The following is a 16,258-nucleotide window of genomic DNA, read 5'->3' as shown; positions in this document are numbered from 1 at the left end:
CTCCCCCTTTTCAACGACGTAGTTTATGGATGCTCCCTAAGTTACCTTCATCAATCACTCGCATTTAGGTTGGAGCATGAATTTAAACAAGAGTAAGAGTTTTGCAATATTATAGATCACTGACATTTTAAAACTGATATAAACCACAATGATTTCAACTTACCCAAAATCAAATATAAAAGCAACAGTGGATAATAAAATTGTGTCTAAGCAGGATCATTACAATCAACTCTGACAAAACAATTCGGATACCGATCATTAAGACACGAAAATTCAAGGTAGTGGCTCTATGATCAAAATCAAACTAACTTTTTTAAAAAGACAAAATATTTAGTAGCAATCATAGACCAAACAGGTATTTTAATTTTACTATCCCTAGTAACTCTGCAGTGAAATAATTTTATAATTTTCCTATTACAAGATTCTAGACCACGAGGTTATCTAAAACGTGTATTTGATTATTCGAGAATAAGCTCTATCAATTCTTACAGATGCTTCTAAACTCGAAGATCAAGTTGGTTCGTCTGTGACTACCACCAACGAAGTTATAGCTACCTACCGTCTTCCATATTACTGTAGCATCTTCACAGCCGAACTATATGCTGTCATGAAAGCACTTAGTTGTCCAACAAACAAAAGCAAAAACATTGCAATCTGCACTGATTCGCTATCCTCCATTCTATCCATCAAGGACTTTTACTCCCAAAACCCACTAATTCAAAATATCAACAAAGCATGCCACCTATTGTAAGATAAGAACGTATCGGTTAGCATTATTTGGACTCCATCGCACGTGGGTATTACAGAAAATGAAGACGCCGATCAAGCGGCCAAAGAGGCACCCCGTTCTGACATACCAATGGAGAGTATACAACTTGGTGTAGATTTACAACATACAGTAAACCAAATGTGCTTGAGAGTCTGGCAAAACCTCTGGAATAGAACAAACTTAAAACTCCATAGTATTCAAGCCAGAATACCTGCCTTAAAAATACCAGCACTTTGTAGAAGGGACAAAATTGTCATGAGAAGACTAAGAATTGGACATTGCCGTCTTACACATGGTTACCTGATGAGCCAGGGAAATCCTCCTTGGTGTCATACCTGCAACACTCGTGTCACCGTTAAACACATACTAGTTGAGTGCCAGCTATACACGAACACCCGAAGACAACATAAACTGGATGAAGACCAAACCGCCCCTCTTAGTGATAATAGTAACTTTAATAATGTGATAATGTTTCTCAAAGACTCTCGGTTATACTACGCCATATAAATGTTGTTTTTCATTATTTTGCTGATATTGTAATTTCTTAATTTAAATTCTTTATTTTCTTAATTCTTGTAATTTAAACATACTGTAAACCTTACTTTTGTAACCGTGTCAATGGCATGCGTTGCTGAGACACGTCAATTTAAATAAAAAAAATCTTACAGGGAGGATGTAAAAATAAAACAGAAACATTGTTAACTTGTTCCGTTTATTATTTATAAATAAAATTGCAAATGCAGTTCTGTTTTATTCATTCTTATTTACGTTCTGTAGTACTCGATCTTCAGCGTCCTGTTTGACGTGTGTAGTACTTCACCCATTTTGAGACTAACTGAAAACAAAATATAATAAATAACATGAAAAATATGTATTTATTTATTCCTACAAGCTTTGAAGGGACATAGCTTAAATTATAATTTACAAAATAATACACTCCTGGTTAAAAGAAAACCCGGCCACTTGTACTTTAAGGCTTTTTTAATTCTGTAGGTGTCAAGTGGTTTAAATTGGAAGAAAGTAAATAATATAAATCGTTCATCTAGAATACTAAAATATCTACAATAAGAAAAATAATTAACCCAATAGGCAGTAATAGGTAACGAAGATAAAGTTAAACTTGTTTGAAAAATTAGACAAAAGAATAAAAAACATTTATTTGCCCACACTTGGCTGTTCTTTAGATTTAGTATCAGGTATTGCCTCCCCTACATTTGATGCCCCTAGGCATACAATAAGTTGTTGAATCTGTTCTTGCGTTATATTTTTCCATTCTTAATTTAATACTATTTTTATCTCTTGAATAATTTCTGGCAACGATTGCTTCTTTTTAATCTTTTTGTGTAAAATTTCCCATAAATCTTCTAATGGGTTCATGTCAGGACTATCAGTAGGCCAATCCAAAACGAAAATTCCGATAGTATTAGGGAGTTCATGAAGACCGCAGTATGTGGGCGCGCATTATCCTGCATAAATAAGAAAGTATCCCCAACGAAAGAGGCGTAGGGGACAACGTTGGCCTCCAGACACCATGGTATGTATCTGTCTGCTGTTATATTTCCGTGATCGATGGAAATTTATTCGGTGCGTCCGTTGAAAGAAACATCCGCCCATACCATGAGAGATCCGACACCTAACGGCGTTCTGCGTGAAATAAGGCTAACTTCAAATCGTTCTACGAGTCTTCTCCTCCTCCATACGTTCATCTGGTAGTCCAGAGAAATAAGATTTTTCTCGTGACAAATCCCCCTCCAGGCCGAAACTAAATTTTTTGAGTGTTATGGATATCTATATTAATAACCTATATGTTTCCTGCAGCCGATTTTGATGATATACATAGTTATAAACAAATTAATGAAGATCAAAAAACGGTAAATTTTCGCTTTTTTCATCTATTACTAACAAGTGAAGCATTCTAAACAAATTTGAAAATATGAAACTCATAAACCATATAAAAAATTTTAATACGGCGTTCGCTGAATATGTCTATCCTTATTTGTTGCTTAGAAAATTGCAAAATAAATAATAAATTTTGAGATTTTATAAAATGGTCATAACTTATGTAAAAAATTAAGTTAGAACCTTCTTGTTGCACGGAATGCTGAGACTTCTTGCGTTTAAATTATATTTTAAATTTCAAAGCAATTGGTCCAATAGTTTAAAAGTTATTTAATTTGTTTATCCCAAATTAATTTTTTTGAAACACTATAAGTCAGAAAATTTTAAGGGGTACCGTAATGCTTCGGACAGTTTATGAAGGAAGAACATTTATGTATTAACATAATTAAAAAAAAATGACAAAAGGTAATTTTAAACAGTGTAAAATTATTTTGCAAAAGCAGGTCGATGTTTTGCTTACTTATAAACAATTAGAATAACTTTTTAACCATTACCCATAGAAAAATTACTTTTTCCACCTACCTCTACCGAAAGTATACTTTTCCGGACCTGATTGTAGGGAGCAAAGTTGTACTTTTCCTCCCTAGGGAGGAAAAGTAAAAGTGACGTCATGGTATTTCATTCATGAAATATAACTTATTGACGCCCTGTATAATATCTATTTTCTATTACGAAGTATCTATACATTTTAACGTTTATTTATAAAACATCCTGTATTTTGTAGAATGGTAAAAAACAGTAAATTGTTATTTTTATTTAACAATGTTTACATTAATAATTTGACTTATATTTGACAGTTGACAGTTATATTGTACCTACTTGTTGTTTTAGTTCTAATAAATTTTGTTGGTTAGTTACATAAATAAATTAAGTAAAAATAAAAAAATGACTTGTTATTTGAGGAAGGTGGAAATACCATATGTATAACATGGGAGTAAAGTGCCTTTTCCTCCCTTGAATGATTACTGCCCTCCGCTACGCGTCGGGCAGTTAACTTCATTCTCGGGAGGAAAAGTTACACTTTCCTCCCTTGTTATACAAATAGCTATTTCATAATATTTAGAAAAACTGAATTTTTATACATATTTAGAAAGAAATAGAATTGTCCTAGGATAATTAGGGACCAAGTTAGCTCCCCATATTTTAATACACTTGTTCTTGCAAAATAATTTGGAAATATTTAGAATTATTTTTTGTCATTTTTTTTAAATTAAATTAATAGTGTAAATCTTCTTCTTTCATAAACTCTCCAAAGTATTACTGTAACTTCATCATTTTCTGACTTATAGTGTTACAAAAATAAATTAATTTGGGAAAAACAAATTAAATAACTTAAACTATTTGACCAATGGCTTTAAAATTTAGGATATGATTTAAGCACCAGAAGTCTCAGAATTTCGTGTAATAAGAAGGTTCTAAGTTAATTTTTACATAAGTTATGAATATTTATAAAAACTCAGAATTTATGATTTATTTTGCAATTTTCTAAGCAACCAATAACCATAGACATATACAGCGAAAGCCATATTGAAGTTTTTTATACGATTTATGAGTTTCTTACTCTCAAATTTTTTTAAAATGCTTAACTTTTTGACAAAAGACGAAAAAAAGCGAAAATTAACCGTTTTTTGATTTTCATTGGTTTATAACTATGTATATCATCAAAATTTGGTTTTGGCCTGAAGGGGGTTGTGCCATTAACAGGATATTTTTTTCCTTATATCTCTGAACTATGGTGATCGTAAGCAAAAACGGGACTCGTCAGAAAACATTAAAACACTCTAGTGCCGGTTTATTCACTGGGCGCTTTGGGCAGGCGACCAGAGCCCCGGGTCCCAAAGGGGCCCGAAGTAACCCCTTTTTTTATTAATAACAAAGTAAAGTCCGCTAAATAATCTACATATTTTCCGAAATAGAGAAAAAGACGTCGAAATACCTACGATTAAGAAATGGTCTGCTTTTAGGACTGATGATTTTATAAGAACAGTGATAACTTTTAAACGAAATATTGATTTCTTAGAAAATTGTAAAAAAATGTATAAACGTGAAGACACAGTTTATTATGGAATATTAAATGGAAGCAACTTTTAGGGAGTAAAACCCAGTGGAAGCAAAGAATAGGGAGATTGGTTAGTATACGACGCAAGTGTTGAACCTGTTTATTGTTACCCGTGCAAATTATTTTTAATTGAATAAAATAGTTTACTGACTTTGGAGGTTCCCACTGGAAACATTTGAATAGTTGGCTCAAATCCCACGAATAAAGTAAATTTCTTCTGAATCAATGGTTACATTAATAACAAGATCATCATTAATTGGAATTATAGAACCTGGCTTGAATGACCAAGTAGAACGCGAAGCTGACTATTGGGTAAAGTTCCTAAGAGGAGTTGTCACCATTAAATTACTTGCTTCTCAAGGACTAGCTTTCCGTTGATCCAATGAGGATTTATCGGGTCGTCATAAAGAAAATTACTTAAGTTGTTTCTTATACTTAGCTAAATTTGACAACTTTTTAGCTGAGCATTTACAGCAGAATACGAATAAAGAAAAAGGTACATCAAAAATATTATTACCATTTTCAATTTCGTTGCAACATGAAACTACAGCCGTATCATTATTCCAGTTCAATCAGAGAGTGCAGCAAGTACCTCTACCGGTTTCGAAACTTATTAGTCTCTCATCAGGAGGCACATATGTTGCTCTCTCTGACCCAACTATTCACTTAAACACTCACAAATCTATATTATATTCTGCAAAAAAACTATACAACCATCTCCCTCTACAACTTTAAATCTGCAACATCTTTCCCCAAGTTCCGTAAAATGACAAAAGCCTATTTATCTGAAAGACCATATTATTTAATAGCAGAGTTTCTTAACCAATAACTAAGAAGGCACAGTATTCCTATTTATAAGTAGAATCTTAATCTATATTTGAGTGTCATATGCAGCAGCTTAACTTAACTTATTAAATTTCTTAAGGTAGATTATGCAATTTGCAATATCTTTTTTAAATTGACGATTTATATAATTTTAGTAAATTGTAGTTATTGTTTTTCTTTATGATTTTTGTAAGCTTTGTCTATAAAATTGGTAAATTTTTCATGACAATAAAGCATATTATGTCTATTCTATTCTATAACGAAATGGCAGGGATGCTCTAGCGGCAACTACTAGCAAAATAATAAGTTTTCAATCTAATAGCACATAAAACAACATCAAAAATGTTACTTTACATCCTACCAGATTGAAAATAATTGGAACATTCTCTGGTAACACCTCCAAGGCTTCTATATACATTTCATTTTTTTTTTTATTAAACACCAACAAGATGCTCATTACAATCTGATCAAATAATGTGATCAATGAGCAAATTATTTCTAACCTAAATTACTACTAAAAACTTATGACTAAGGCCAAACTTAATAATACCCCTTAGGTTCTGTTAATATATTGCACAAATGTTAAGTTGTACCATCACTTGCACCGTGCACTATTTTTCACTTAACTAACTCGAAGGGTTTCTTCCTCTTGAGGCTTCTAGCTAGATCCGTGTTGTCGAGGAGCTGGATGGCCTCAACATTGACGTGTTGAAGAAGTCGTTGTTCGTGACTCTTGGCCAATTTTTCTATGGTCTTGTTAACAGTATCCATTAGGGTGGAACGAAAAAGGTCAAAAAATAAAAGAAAAGAAAAATTATTGTGGCTATCGTTTAAAAGTTATGTCAGGTGATGAAAACAATTGGTGCGAGAGCATTTTGAGATAAAACATATCTTGAGGTTCCATATTGGATTTGAAAAATGAAAAAACCAAAAAATTATTTTTGTCGAAAAAGTCAATATGGCTCTGATAAAATTTCAATGATCGCGTTTTACCAACTAAGTGTGACATTTTAAAGTGCTTTCTTTTTATTCGTAATGAACTTAAGTTGACAAAAATAATAATAAAGATGAATCTATCGCCAACGTCTTGAATACCCTTGCAACGAAAGTAGAACAAATATGAATAAAAGTTTCTATTCCAACATTATCGCATAAGTGCATTCAAGATATGATTAAAAATATTTATACAGAGTATCAAAATCTTAAGCGATATGTACACAAAAACTCAGCAAGCATCTGATTCATAAATAGAAAAGATTTGCAAGTTTCGAAAGGAGTGTAAAAAGTTATTGAATATTGCGGCAAGTGCAACATGACTGGAACTGTGTGTGTGTACTTGTGATAAAATCAAGAAAGTACCACAAAATGAGCGAAGTTTTCTTCAAGATCAACGATCCTGTCGAAAAATGGCAATTGGACCAGTGGATATTGCAGCATCTGCAGCAATAAGGAAGAAAATGGAAAGAACCATGAAGGCAAAAGCAAATTCTCAAAAATATAATACTGACAAAATTGTTCTTAAAGCATGTACCGTTGATTCCTCTAACCCTTATATAAGTAGCAGCTTGTCTGACTCAAATTCTTCTGATGCAGATGATCATGAAGAAGAATTCATTGCTCCTTTGTCAATAGTTACAGTCCAACCATCTACGTCACAAATACTGCGGCACTTCACTTCAATGGCTAGTATGCTCATTTCATTGCATTGAGCTACCTCTACATCATTTAATTCAACAGCTGCCACGCACCAGTGGACCACTTGGTTTATCAGGGTCAATAGGGAAACTTCTGGAACGCTGTGAAGAGAAGGCTGTTGTCGATTTTGGCGCAATATAAAACAACCTAGCAATATTATTAGAAACAACAGACCTTAGAAACCATCAGAAGTACTTGTACCAAATCAGTTAAGCAGTTGCTGCGGGAAAATGTCCTAATGATTTGAGCCTTAAAAAACCTGGCAAAATATCACACGCAAGGTGGCTGACAGTTGATATAATCGGTTGCTTCGGTTGTATGTTGGAGCTGAATGTACCAGCCTCCAATTAATTATGTTAGTAAGTTTCATCCAAAAAGTGTATGCACCAGTTTGGTTTTATATAAAACTGTATCCTAGCTGTTCTGTTGGTTCAACACATTTATGGCGAATGATCCATTATTCACAATTTCTACCAGTTAACCAAAGAAAAATTGTCGATGTCGCTATAAAGACTTAATTTCTATTTCTGGATTCAAGTCACAGCTCCTCCTTTGCTAAAACATATTTCCAATGAAGATGTAAGGGATTACAACAACATAGAGGTCTTAAACTGCCTTTGTCATACAAAATCCGTTGAAAGAACTGTTGAGTTGGTAACTGAAGCATCAGCTGCTCTTTGTGGACCAGAATCAAGGGATGGCTTTATTCGTTCAAGGTTGCAGTCTGGAAATATTATGCCGTTTTTTAACACAAAATCAGACTACCAATCTTAAAATGTATATTGTATCATAAAACAATTATTTAGATTCAAAAAACTGATAAAAAAATAAATTTTTATTTTTTTTGTTATTCCCAAAAATTTAAATTTAATATGGAACCTGAAGATAGGGTCCAATACAAAAAAGATGTCTTACAGTTTTATTATACATCAAAACACAACTTTTTCGCACTAGCGCCATAAAAAATAATGACTTGAAATTTTTCGTTCCACCCTAGTATCCATGTCTAGGTCCCTATGGAGGTCACTGTTCCTATAGTACCATGGAGCGTTGACAATGCTCCTTAGCACTTTGTTTTGGAATCGTTGAATGATAATTAAATTTGTATTATTAGCGCATCCCCATAGCTGGATGCCCTATGTCTATATAGGTTTTATAATCTGTTTATACAAAAGTATAAAGGAGTTTTTTGGAGGTTAAGTACAAGTAAACATTACAAAAATGAGCTCTACAGAAAAATTTTGTTTTTTCTGCAAAAAAAAGGTAGTTCATGCTGTAATGTGCAGTATTTGTAAGGGAAATTATTTTCACGAGAGTTGTGCAGAAAAATCTGGAGCAATGAAAGGAAATACAATCAAATGTGGTCAATGTGCAAAAAGTGAGGTTAAGTCGGATGAAGTCGATTTTTCTTCAAACAAATCAAAGGAAATCTCAGAGTTTCAAAAGTTATTTCAGAAAATGGAAGAATCTATGGAATTCCTGAGCAGCAAATTTGATACTCTTACAGTGGAAAATCAAAATGCATTACGGGAATTGCGAGATATGAAAAGAGAAAATATCCAATTAAAAACCAAAGTTAGCCAGCTGGAAAAAAGAATCTGTGAACTAGAAATCAAAGAATTTTCCTGTAACCTAGAGATTCACGGAACTCAAATCAAAAATGAAGATCCCAAAGAAGTTCTAATGGAAATTGCTAATGATCTTTTATCATGTAATTTTAATAGTCAAGATGTGTCAGACTGCTTCAAACAAGAAACCAAAAATGGAGCAATAATTGTTGCAAAGATGAGATCACGTGATATAAAAACTAAGTTTATCAAAGCACGAAAAAATCGTAAAATGGAATCTAATATGCTGAGTTGCAACAAAAACAAAGAGAATACTTCAAAGATCTATATAAACGAGCAGCTCACCTTTACAAACAGAAACTTGTTTAACATTGCATACAAATTAAAAAAGGAAAGGAAATACAAATACTGTTGGACAAAAAATGGTAGGGTATATGTAAAAAAATCTGATGATTCTGAGCCAATTTACATTCACAATGAGGATATTATCAAAACTCTTTAATATTATTTGTGTGAACATTATAGTAAAATGGAAAATACGTTAGTAAAATGGATAATGATTGTAAATTGCAAATAAAATTTAAACTGGATAAAGTACAGTGTGATAATAGTACTGAGTTTAACATACTCTACCTGAATGCTCAGTCTTTGAGAAATAAGATATTGAACTTTGAAACGTTAGTTGTTAAGTTAAATATGCCAGATTTAATTGTAGTGGCCGAACATTGGCTGAGAGTGGGTGAAGAAACATATTTTAATGTGAATGGTTATAGTTCAGTTTTTGTTTGTAGGGATAAAGAAGGTGGTGGTGTAGGGTTATTTGTTAAAAGCTGTTACGAGTACTCAGAAGTCTACAGATATAATAAAAAGTGTTCAATGTTATTTTTACAGATCGATAGAAGTATTATAGTGGGTGGAGTATATCGACCTCAAGATTTCTACTGCAATGAACTTTTTGATGCACTGGATACAGCACTAAACATATTTGTGAATAAAAAAATTCCAGTTTGGATACTAGGTGACTTTAACATAGACCTTATTCAAGAGAGTATCCCACAAAAATTAGTTTGTCAAACAATTGTGTCCAACGGTTTTAGTATATTAAATAAAACTAACCCTACCAGAATCACCAATCATTCGGCTACATGTATTGATTATGTGATGACAAACACTTTAAACTTTGATGCAACGTTATATATAGTAGATGAAGGTTTCGGTGATCATCAACTGCAGCTATTAAAGGTAAAAAACACATCATTTATAACCACTGACAAGTATTATACAGTAACAACTTTAAACAAACTGAAATTCAAAAATGAAATATACAGCTTGCAAAATCAGATTTGGAATGAACCTGATTCTTTATGTGATGAAATATTACGTGTTTATTTAAATAATCTTAATACAAAAACAATTAAAAATCGATTTCGACAAAAAAGTGCACCGTGGTTTAATGTCACATTACATAACCTTGTTTTAAAAAGAGATTTTCATTATAGAAGGCATAGACAATTCCCTAATAGTAAGTTCTTACAAGATGTTTATAAGTCCGTGCAAAATGAACTACTGAAAGCAGTAGGCAAAGCAAAAAAAGACTATTTCACGAATAAATTATCCGATGCACAAGGCAATAGTAAAAAATTATGGGCAACTATCAATCACCTTATTCATAATGCCGAAAATACAAAAAAAACAATAACAATACATGAACTACACTATCAGAACTCGATATATAATAAATCTGAGGAGCTATCAAACCAATTAAACAAATATTTTTCACAAGTAGGAAAATCTCTGTCAAAAAACATAACACCTTCAACAAGCACTCCAATAAATGTATCACCAAAAGAATATATATTTGAATGGCAACAAGTCTTAGAAATTAATGTTCAAGAGGTTGTAAGAAAACTAAAAAAAGGCAAATCTCCTGGCTGGGATGGCTTTGGTGTTGATATTATCAGGGAGTTTGAAGAGGAGCTTCTACCGATTATAACTAAATTAGTTAACCTTTCTCTTGTCACTGGAACAATCCCGAGCTCTATGAAAATGGCAATAGTGATACCACTTTATAAGGGAGGAGACTCAAAACAGCCAGGAAGTTATCGGCCAATATCTCTCTTAACAGCTATGTCAAAGATATTAGAATCATGTGTAAATCTTCAAATCGTAAACTTCTTGAATACAACTGGTGCCTGGTTTAATCGACAATATGGTTTCAGACATAATTCCAGCACAGTGTCAGCAGCTACCGATTTGATTACAGATATATATAGTAACTTAGACAAAGGATTAAGCTGTGTATTTGTATCACTAGATTTACAAAAAGCTTTTGATACAGTTAACCATGAGTTACTTATCTCAGTGCTTGAACAATATGGTATAACTGGTATGTCCTTAGTATGGCTCAGGGATTATTTGACTGGCAGAATACAAAAAGTGCTCTGTAATAATGTACTTAGTACAGCAGAAGACATCACATGTGGAGTTCCTCAAGGGTCTATATTGGGACCAACATTGTTCCTTATTTATATAAACTCCATCTCCAATCTGCCTTTAAAATCAACGCTATTTTTATATGCTGATGATACGGGACTCTTGTATGCTGACAAAGATCCCAAAAAGCTAGAATATGTTGTAGAAAAAGATCTGACAGATATAGATGACTGGCTCAGATACCACAAGCTCTCACTCAATATGAATAAATGTAGTTACACAATAATTTCAAATATTGAAGAACACAGAGAGCTACAGTTAAATTTTGGAAAATTCAAATTCGTTAAAAAAAATGTTACCAAATACCTTGGCTTACACATAGATAATCGACTAACATGGGAACAGCATATATTGAACACGTGTCAAAAAATAGCTCCAGCAGTGGGTATGCTTGGAAGAATTGCTAAATTTATAAGTATCCCACAGCGTAAAATGATCTATCACTCTTTAATAAATTCACATTTGTCATATCTAACTATTGTTTGGGGTAATACAAATCAAAAACAGCTACATCCTCTCATGGTGTTACAGAACAAGGCTGTGAAATATATATTTCAACTGTCAAGACTTCATCCAACTGACGACCTGTACTATCAGAGAGGAATTCTAAACATTGAGTCGCTATACATTTTACAAGTTTGTATATTCATTCATCAAATTAAGCTTTCTCAAACACTTACAAATATTACTCTAAGACGTATAGAAGATGTGCATGACCATAATACCAGACAGGGAGGTAGTTTTCAAACCGTAAGAATGCGAACTACTGGTGCACAAAGAAGTATATACTCAAGTGGTCTGATTTTGTATAATAAGTTACCCACAAAGATCAAAGACTGCAGGCTAGAAAGATTTAAAACTGAATTAAAAGAGTTACTTCTTACTAACTACTACAACAGATAGCTTTAATTGAATATAATTCTATAACAATTTAATAATAAATAATAATTTAATCATTTACTTTAATACAATTTCTTTAATGAATCTATATAGGAAAACTTAACCTTCAGTGTAAAGTAGTCTAAAAAGTTTTATGTTATGTAATCTGTTACCATTATATTTATGTTTATTATGTTACCACAAAACCAGCATAGCTACGGCTCTTGGTTTTTTAATGTATTTTTTTTTGTATATTGTTATTACGTATTTTAATAAATGGAATAAAAAAAAAAAAAAAAAAAAGTATTTTATTGTAGATCGAGAGAGTGGATTGTCTTCCCAGTAGCAAATACACTTTTTTATACTTCATGTTAAGCTGTTCTCGTTTCTTTTTAACATGGGCCCTCTAACGTAGCCTAGCGTCTAGTGTAATACCCAAATACTTTGCGGTTTCGGCATATGGTATCTGAGTATTATTTACGTTTACGTTAACAGGAATGTATTGATTTTTCTTGTTTGTAAAATTTATATGCACTGACTTCATTTCGTTTAATTTAATTCGCCAGCGTTTAGTCCACTTGTTTAGTCTGTTAACAGAAATTTGTAGTTTCCTTGCTGCTTCTTCATGGTCTTCACCTACGGCTAAGACGGCATTGTCATCGGCAAAGGTAGATATTGTGTTATGGTCTACTTCAGGGATATCACTAGTGTATAATAGGTATAGGACCGGTCCTATCACACCCCTCTATTTCATTGACATAAATATATGCACATAGCCCTCGCTGTTTTCATTTGGTCTTGGATAATGCTTGACACTTCAATTTTGTATTCTGATCATTGACTTAAGTTTAACTTAACAGTGGTATAATATTTCATATTTCATTAAGTTTTTTTTAATTCTCAAATTTTACTCAGTTCATTTTAATAAGTCAATTTCATCTCTCTTTCTACAATAGAAGTACAGAGTAGGTATCTGCAAAGAAGCTCAGACGTTCGATAAACGGCACAGACGAACTGCACATCGAAATGCATATCGAAATGCATACGGTAATGGTTGCCGTGTATACCGAGATATCGTCAATGAAGATCTCGCGATGTTTGCTTGCATTATTAGTGCGATGGAAATACGTTATTTGGAGTGTAATGAGATGAATGGTGAACAATTTGAACACTTACTGTAAATAAATAATTATGTTTTATTCCAACTGACTTATGCCCACTTCTGTATATTAAATTTAATTCGTTAAACATTAAAATTAAAACTTACCTGTATTCCACACGTGGCCCTATATCAGAAGATTTCGTGGATTCGCATATAAAATAGTATTTCTCCCAGCAATCTTTATTACTCCATTTCAATTGATTATTAGTAACTTGGGCTTCTATACATTGATAATTTTTATTTGACTCTGGTTGTCCCTTTAACCAATTATAATAAGATATCTTCCTACCGGTGGTAAACCAAATCCAGTTACGGGAATCCGGTATTTTAGTACCAGATGTCCAAAATTCGTCGCCCAAGCCAGCTAAAGTATAAAAAGATATGGAAATCAATTGATATAAGTTTTCATATCAACCAAGATTAATTACAAATAATATATTACATAGAATGGATTATACAAATATATGAATATAATGACATAAATTTAAGAATAGGTGGCATACTTTTTTTGGACACACTGTATAGTAATTTTTTATGTTTTTAATCCAAACCTCTGAGATTTACTCACTACACAGGTTTCAGATAGGTATGATCTATTTGACACAAAAACTTTAGTTTTTGTTCCTGGGGTTTAGAATTAGGGATAGATTCATTAATTTATTTCTTGTAGTTTTCTATATTCTATACAATCGTTGAGTCAATTCCCCACTCTCTGCAGACACATCACTCTAAATCATGGCAAATTGTTTTCAATCCACTAATGAGTTTTTGATAATGGGAAATATTTGTGCAAGTAAAATATTATCCTCTTCTTCAAAATCATTTGCATCTATATTTCATATAAGTACATCCCGCTTTAGTAAAGCATTTTTTATGTTGTCATTGGTGACAAAGTACGCCAAGCTACTATATCTAAAATCAATGCATTGGTTTCCTTTGTACTAAGAGCCCTAAGCAGAGTATGGTGAGAAGCTAAACCATGCACTCATTTAATGGCATTTCAGGGACTTGTGAAATCCCACTTAGATTTCGGTACTTCGGTTGACTCTAAAACTAGCCAATAAATCAATCCTAATAAACTGGATTCAATCTTGAAGGTGTTAGGATAGCTCTTGGTTGTATGAAGTCAAACTCTCATGCAGCAAGGACCAGAACAAAGAAGGAAACGATTAACCATAAGGTTTTTAAATTATACAGTGAGGACGTTTAGGTTGGAAAAAATTTATTTTCTAGAAAATATGTGATTTTGGAGATAAATCCCGAAACAGGTCGATTTTTATTGCTATGAAGTCCCTTAGAATACACTGTATGTACAGTAGAATGAAGATAGTTCTTTTGAATCTAAAAAAAGGTTTTATGATCAAAGAACAATTTTTTCTAAACACAGAAAAATATAAAGCAACCCATGCCTCGAAGATAGAACTTACAACAGGGTTTGGAATCAGTAAACCGGACATCAAATCAAATACTGATCAATGTTACCAAATCCTTTCACCATATGTAATGGGGAGGTCATAGGAATCTATGAGGCAATTAAATTGTCACTAAAGGAAAAATTTATTCAGAATAATCATTTTTTTCTGATTCAAACAGTGCAATTGAAAAAAAAAATAGCAATTATTGTGCAGTCATAAATGTAACACGTAGAGTTGTAGCATAAAAAAATGTTATACTTCGTCCCAAACCCGTTTTTCAGTGAGTCACATATTATAAAATTCTCTCTAACGCATTAGAGTTGGAAGCGATAGAAAAAAATGTACCTTTGTGATTATTATACATTGAAGTTAAACAATTATGTATTTCTTGACAGGTATTTGCATATTAAAACGGATTTATACTTATAGATGTATAATTGGTTGGAGATTACAATACTCTAATTATAGTATTTTTACTAAAAAAGCGATATTACGTAGGTGAAAATTTTTCACGTAAGAGAACTGTCAAAATTCTAATGTTTTAACAGTTCCCTTACGTCAAAAATTTTGACCTACGTAATATCGCTTTTGTAGTAAAAATACTATAGATATCCAATCAATGAGGCGAGTAAGATAATTTGACACAAAAATAATCAATATGGTAAAATGACAATTGTAATTTCTAGGTTAGAAATTTGTCAACTACCTCAATATAAATATTTTATGTCATTGGTATATTTGGTGAAGCATCTAATGAGCTTCTGATTGATGATTAAGGTCGCTGGGTTTAATCAATTAAGTAGTAGAAATAATGTAGCGGACTATAATATGGTAATGTAAATGTAATAAAAAATAATGCACTTAGTATGAAAAATGAATAAATATGTTCGTTCGTATGTAAGCATGAAGAAATTCATCTGGCTATATTCATAAATTGTATCAATCGCCAAAGAGAGTATCGCACCTACCTTTAAATGACTGTAGTTGGATAGCACTTCCAGGAGTTGCAAGGAGCCCGCCGCGACGTGGACGGCCGTCCTTTTGATAAGCTAAGGCGATGTAGTTCGTTAAACTTATAACTTCGTACTAAATTTTGTATTCCTTTGCAAGGCCAAGGTACTGCCTGCGGACCCTTTCTTGGTAGAGATAGCTTGGGTCATAAAGTATCAACGCATATGGTGCTTTGAAAGGCGTTAGTTTCAAAGATGGCTTTGTGTTAAAAGTCAAAGTGCATTTTCTCTGAATATTTACCCAAAATATGAAACAGCCAGTATGGTCACTTTACAGGGAGGTGTTAAAAAATTCGAAAGTATAGGGTAAATATTAAATAAGATTAGTATACGCTGTGAGCTCGAACGTAGAGGGGATATTTATAAATTCGCGAGCGCCAGTAGTGGCAAGTCTGTAAACGTTTACCGGAAATTTGACATAAATGTCAAAGTGATTAATTTAAAATTAAAATTAAAAACATTAATTATAAAAAATATTAGTTGG

General features: G+C 32.5%; 2 protein-coding genes across 2 annotated transcripts in view; one reads left to right on the top strand and one right to left on the bottom strand.

Moving 5' to 3' along the window:
• LOC126887904 (uncharacterized) overlaps nt 1-1,276 on the top strand; it is a 51,467-nt gene extending 50,191 nt beyond the window's left edge. The window contains exon 2 of the mRNA XM_050655802.1: nt 492-1,276. Coding sequence (XP_050511759.1) covers nt 860-1,276 — 417 coding nt within the window. The 5' untranslated portion in view covers nt 492-859. The remainder of the gene's footprint in view (nt 1-491) is intronic.
• A 188-nt stretch (nt 1,277-1,464) lies between these two features.
• The window catches only part of LOC126887903 (snaclec alboaggregin-D subunit beta-like), a 77,440-nt gene continuing 62,646 nt past the window's right edge, over nt 1,465-16,258 (bottom strand). Inside the window, exons 4-5 of the mRNA XM_050655801.1 lie at nt 13,455-13,713; nt 1,465-1,604 (exon numbers count right to left, since the gene is read on the bottom strand). Coding sequence (XP_050511758.1) covers nt 1,601-1,604; nt 13,455-13,713 — 263 coding nt within the window. The 3' untranslated portion in view covers nt 1,465-1,600. The remainder of the gene's footprint in view (nt 1,605-13,454; nt 13,714-16,258) is intronic.

This window comes from Diabrotica virgifera, chromosome 7 (genome assembly GCF_917563875.1).
Source record: "Diabrotica virgifera virgifera chromosome 7, PGI_DIABVI_V3a".
Lineage (NCBI taxonomy): Eukaryota > Metazoa > Arthropoda > Insecta > Coleoptera > Chrysomelidae > Diabrotica > Diabrotica virgifera.
This window is presented reverse-complemented; position numbering and strand designations above follow the sequence as displayed.